Source organism: Mandrillus leucophaeus, unplaced genomic scaffold, assembly GCF_000951045.1.
Source record: "Mandrillus leucophaeus isolate KB7577 unplaced genomic scaffold, Mleu.le_1.0 Scaffold15, whole genome shotgun sequence".
NCBI lineage: Eukaryota > Metazoa > Chordata > Mammalia > Primates > Cercopithecidae > Mandrillus > Mandrillus leucophaeus.
Window position 1 is genome coordinate 7,939,403 of NW_012101476.1, and position 6,233 is coordinate 7,945,635.

A 6,233-nucleotide genomic window follows, 5' to 3' on the forward strand; every position below is an offset into this window, starting at 1 on the left:
TTAATTTTAAAAAATTTATTTTTTGAACAGACTGTTCTCACTATGTTGCCCAGGCTGGTCTTAAACCTCTGGGCTCAAGTGATCCTCCCACCTTGGCCTCCAAAGTGCTGGGATTACAGGCATGTGCCACCGCACTCAGCCTCTATCTTAATACTTAAGAAAATTTACATTGTGAAAAATTGATACCAAGATGCCAATGCATGTTAAAGAGAAAACGGTTGACCATGATGATAAGAAGACCAATTGCTAGCGGGGCGGGAGAGCTACAAGGAGCTTTGGTGACGCTCAGAAGACCTTTTTGTTCAGGGGGTAGGAAAGCCGTTCCCATCACCCACCTGCCTCATACCTCACTGTTACTGCAGAAATATGAGGGTGAAGAGAAACGTGTGAGAAAGGAACTGAGCACTTTCCTGATCCTTCCAACCAAATATGGCTGAGATCATGACCATTTTGAGTTAAGTTCAGTGATGCATCATACATGCATCAGATATGGGTAGTTAAATGATTTCCAGTGAATAATAAAAAAAGAACAGAAGAAAAACGTTACCTTAAGCTGGGAAGACGTGTCCTGGTTTCCATAAATCCTCTGTGCAATTCCACGGTTTTCATTGGAGAGTCTCTTCAAAAAATCGTAGTCCACATCAAATCCCATGCCCAAACTGAACAAGGAGATGTTGTCTTGGATGTTCTCCTTCACATTTTTCTGAATTTTTGACAGTTTTAGTTCACCTAAAGTGGGCGATGACAGAAAGGAAAGGAATAAACAAGTAATGTCATAAAGTTTCTGGAAAATTCAGGGAGGGCAGTTTAGTAAAATTTGTCCAGATTAAAATTGCATTTATCCTTTGACGTAGTAACTCAATTTCTAGGAGTTTTTCTTAGAGATGCACTCATACATGTTGAAATGAAGTGTGGCTTGCGTTGCATAGCAACATTATTGGGGAATTAGCAGCATATTGAAAACAACATAAATACACACCAGTGAGGAGGCACTTGGTTAGATGATGGTATGTTCAAACCGTGAGATACTATGCAGTTACTAAAAAGGACACAGCAACTCTTTATACCAGACAATCTCAAGGACACGTTTAGAGTAGAAAAAAAAAAACTAGGTCAATATCAGGGTACATAGGATGCATTTGCAGGCAAGCTTGTATAAATGTACGCATGTGTATGTATGCACATACACATGCCTGTGTGCAAACATGTATATATAGTATACAGGCATGCATAAACTATCTGTGGAAAGATACATAAGAAACTGGCAACCAGTGACTGATTCCAGGGACAGGAACTGAATGGTTAAGAAACAGGAGTGAGAAACCATGATTAAACCAAATTATGGTTTAACTTTTTTGTTTTTGTTTTTGTTTTTGAGACGGAGTCTCACGCTGTTGCCCAGGCTGGAGTGCAGTGGCGAGATCTTGGCTCACTGCAAGCTCTACCTCCCGAGTTCAAGCGGTTCTTCTATCTCAGCCTCACGAGTAGCTGGGATTACAGGCACACACCACCATGTCCGGCTAATTTTGTATTTTTAGTAGAGATGGGGTTTCACCACGTTGGCCAGGCTGGTCTGGAACTACTGACCTTAGGTGCTCCACCCACCTCAGCCTCCCAAAGTGCTGGGATTACAGGTGTGAGCCACTGTGTTTAAAATATTTTAAACTATATTTCCTTTTCTACCTTATGATTTTATTCAAAACTTGAATTTTAAAAGTAATCTGATGAGAGAGAGAAAACCTTGGCTCTACAACAAATACGTAACAATGGCTCTTTCTAGTCTCATTATTAATAAGATGGTTGCTCTCTGGCTTTCTAAAGCTCTGGCTGTCACTGTGTTGCCTCGTGCATTTTCATTCCATTTGGCTGTGTCAGGATGTATCAGACCCAGTCCTAGTCTGTAGGATAGCACACTCAGACAACACAATCTGCCATTCACTATTACTGACAGTGGCCAGTAATAGTGTCAGTAATAGTGAATGGCAGATTCACAGGTGTGCAGTGGCTCACACCTGTAATCTCAACACTTTGGGAGGCCAAGGTGGGAGGACTGCTTGAGCCCAGGAGTTTGAGGTCAGCCTGAGCAACACCGTGAGACTTCGTCTCTCCAAAAAAAAAAAAAAGAGAGAAAAAGAAAAAAAAGAAATTAGCTGAGTGTGGTGGTGCACATATGTAGTCCCAGCCACTCAGGAGGCTGAGGTGGGAGGATCACTTGAGCACGGGAGGTTGAGGCTGCAGTGAGCTGTGTGCGCTCCACTGTACTCCCTCCTGGGTGACAGAACAAGACCCTGTCTCAAAAAATAAATAAAATCAAACAATGTAACAAAGATAAAAGTAAATAATAGAAGAAGAGAGATGTTGCTGCCATTTTGTAGAAAGAAAAATGTTTAACTTCAAGGTTGTGTCAGAGAGCAGTCATTTCTCCAGCTGCAACTGGGAGAAGTGTGGAGAATAATAGGGAATATGCTACTGTGGCCTCCAAATGTACTGCTGAGAGCTCTGGGATCAATATTCATCATCCACCACCCCCATACACCATCTTCACATACCTCAAGTTGAGGAAATAAATGCATTTCCCTAGAATGCATCAGCAATCCTCACAACCTACTGTTAAAATTCAGACTCAGATTTCTGCATATTGTGGAGGTGGCACTGAGGCACTCAAGAGTGCCCTTGCTGAAAGTGTCTGAGCAGTAGCTTAGGGGGCGAGGACTGCAGGATCAGAAGACCTCCTTTAGGAAGCATGGGTTTAAAATGTTCTAGAAACTCAGGCAAATGCCATGAGAGTTCCCCTTTTAGGCAAACCACCATTCCAAGAAACAACAGTGAAAGTGTTCGTCGTGACAAAGTTGAAGTGACACTTGCCCACTGTTGGATCTCCATCAGAAACCAAAATGATCAGCGAGACAGAGTTAGGGTCCAACAGTCCCAAGTTATTGGCTTCATTCAAAATGAAGATTGCCCGCAGGAGTGCTTCGTTGATGTTTGTGCCTGTTGAAGTAGCATAATGAAACGTTGGGTATGCGTTCTCGCCACACACAGAAAACCCCATCCTGGATTCAGACTCGTATGTTGGTGGATCACTTATCCATCAGTTATTCCATGCCAAAATCATTTCCTTGCTTTCTGAGTGACACAAACTGTGCTCAAGCTGGTGGTCCCCCAGTGCAGTGAAAGATTCACTTGGAAGTAAACTATCCCCTTAGAGATGAATTAGCCCTTTCAAAGCACAGACTGTTAGTTTGTTAAACACCAGGTTAAAGTATCCAAATCAGCCTTGCCAAGACACTCTGAAGACAGTAACATTTTATGCTTTACGCAGGCAATAAAGAAGGCCAGTGTCACTGAACCTTTTTCTGAGAGAGATTAAAATGGTTCAAAGCTTGTGTGGGCTGGATTACAAATTCTACTTTCACTACAAACTTAGCATTCATCCATTACCAATAAATGTATTATTTGAGGCAGGCTCTTGAAGGCTGGGGAAAGACTACTGTGATGGGAATAATGCTTCTTAAGTGAACCATGATTTGAACCCAAAAGAAGTGTCTCCTTGGGCTTTAGCCCAACACACTCACCTCCACTGGGCTGGATTTTCTCAATATACCTCTTGGCATCTGCAACCTGTGTTTTGGTAGCTGAAATTAAATCATTTCTCCAAGTTCGAACGTTCTGGTTGAAGTCAATCACAGAGAAATGGTCTTCCGCTCTGAGGTCATCCAATATGGTCTTCATTGCCTCCACAGTCTATTTCAAAAGAGAATAAAGACGGGTCCCATTACAGAAAATCTACGCCTCAGAGGAACTAGGAAGACCGATCATTGATCCTGGTCATCTTTCAAGTTATTCTCAAGCTAAACTTCTTCCAGAAAACCTCTTGAGCCAATCTCGGTCAATGCAGACCTATCCCTTATTTATTCTGAGCATGTATCATTGGCTTTTTGATACTCTTACTATCTTATTTTGCTAGGCACAACCAGTTTGACTAGACTTTATGTTAAGGATCACAAACTTCGAGTGCCACCTTTATGATGCCTGAAAATAAAATATATTTCTCAAGTCCATCTACTCACCCAGTCTCTTAAACTATTTCCTCATCGTTCTCTTTAAACCACCGCCATCACCCTCTTTCTCTAGCTTACGTGTGATTACTTTGATTCCATCGCCACTGAGAAACTGAAGGAGACAGAAGAACATTCCCACAGACTCCCACTACCATAAAATCCCAACTAGTGATATTTGTACCCATACATTTTTCTTTCATACCTGACAACTAGCAGTATTTCTACCTAATGCAAACCCACCTACTCATGAACTAGATTTCATTCCCTCTCTTTGACTAAAGAACATGGTTCCGGCAATTGTCCTTTGCCTTTTCAATTTCCCTATTCTACTGGTACATTTCCATCAACATAAAAACATGTTATTTCTCATCCTTCTACAAACCTCATGTGCATCCACTTTCTTCATTTCTTAACTTTCTTCTGCAATAAAATTCCCAGAGAGAATTGTCTAAACACACTGTCTCCAAATCTTCTCTTCCTATTCTCTCAGAAGCCCACTCCTTTTGGTTTTCCTCCCTGTCACTCTACTGAAACTGCCCATGTCAAGGTCACCAATGATGCTAATGTCGCTAAATCCAAAGGTCCATCTTCATTTCTCATGCAACTCAACCTGTCACCAGCAGGTGCTCTCGTCTCCCTCCTGAACACAAATTCCTCAATTGTCTTCTAGGGCCTCATTCTCTCTTGATTTGTCTCCCCCACTTACTAATTGTTTTTATTAGTCTCTATCACCAATTATCCTCTTCTTCCCAAATTCCCAATATTAGAATGCTCTGTTGTCTGTTCTTGGCTCCCTTGTCCATCTACTCCTTGGCATTCTCATCTAGTCCCAATGCTGCCAGTACCTTCTATATGCTGGTGAGTCCTAACCGTGTGTCTCCACATCTCACTGTTGAACACCAGGCTTGCGTGGCCAATGTGGGTATTTAATGAACATTTCAGACTTTGGATCCAAAACCAAACTGGGACATTCCCTGCAATGTCTGATTCCATCTCTCTCTTTGCCAACTCATGGATGGCCACTCCATCCTTCTCGTTGCTCAGGCTAAGTCCTGGGGCATCTTTCAGTTTTCTTTTCTTCCCTTGTCTCACAGCTAACCCTTCAGGATATACTGTTTATCGACCTTCAAAACAGATTCCAGAATCCAGCTCTGATCATGACTGCACAGGCGTTCCATGAGCCACCTTTCCTCTTACTTCTCAGATCTCATCTCCTACTGCCCCTCTCTACTGGCGTCTCTCTCTGTACTTTGCACACTTTCGACTTAGAACCGTTGCATGGGCTGGTCATTGCATTTAATCCCCTTAGGTATCTGCATAACTCTCCCTTCACCTTCTCGGGGTCTCCTCAGTGGTCTTCTCCAGGAAACAAGCCTATTTAAAATTGCATCCCCCTGCAATTGCCACTCTTGATTTCTAACATACGCTTTTTTTTTTTTTAAACTTTTATCATAATGCTGCCATTGAACATACTTGTACATTTGTACTTGTATGTGTATTGTTTATTCTCTGTCCCCTCTCCCCCAGATGTAAGTTTTATAAGCACCCAGAGGGTAGGCATGCGTTTTTTTGCTTGGTTTCTGTTTTTATGCTTTGGGTCTGTTTTGCTCATGGATGAACTAAGTGCATGAATAGTAGGTGCTTTGTAAATATTTGTTGAATGAATGAATGATGGAAGGAAGCAGTGAATAAACTGTTGTATTAAAGCAGTTGTTCTCAACCAGAGGCAATTATTCCCCCCAGCGGACATTTGGCAATATCTGAAGTCATATTTGATTGTTATGATGCAGGGGATGTTGTGCTACTGAAATTTAGCAAATAGACCATAGACCATGCTGCTAAGTATCCTGCAATGCACCAGACAGCCCTCCCACAGCAAAGAATGACCCCATCCAAAATATTAATAGTCCCACTGCTGAGAAACCCTGCCTGGGAGTACAGACCCAGGCAGGCAGGGTCTGTAGAAAACAGGGACTTCTTCTTCTCTTCCTCCTCCTCCTCCTCCTTCTTCCTCCTCCTCTTCTTCTTCTTCTTCTTCTTCTTCTTCTTCTTCTTCTTCTTCTTCTTCTTCTTCTTCTTCTTCTTCTTCTTCCTCCTCCTCCTCTTCTTCCTCTTCCTCCTCTTCCTCCTCCTCCTCCTCCTTCTTCTTCTTCTTCTTTTTTTGAGATGGAG

The 6,233-nt window shown here is 42.3% G+C and overlaps 1 protein-coding gene across 1 annotated transcript in view; it reads right to left on the reverse strand.

Annotated features, from left to right (window-relative positions):
- ITIH2 (inter-alpha-trypsin inhibitor heavy chain 2) overlaps window positions 1–6,233 on the reverse strand; it is a 57,069-nt gene that overhangs the window by 18,460 nt on the left and 32,376 nt on the right. Inside the window, exons 10-12 of the mRNA XM_011974949.1 lie at window positions 3,576–3,744; window positions 2,866–2,991; window positions 548–729 (exon numbers count right to left, since the gene is read on the reverse strand). Of these exons, the coding sequence (XP_011830339.1) occupies window positions 548–729; window positions 2,866–2,991; window positions 3,576–3,744 (477 nt within the window). The remainder of the gene's footprint in view (window positions 1–547; window positions 730–2,865; window positions 2,992–3,575; window positions 3,745–6,233) is intronic.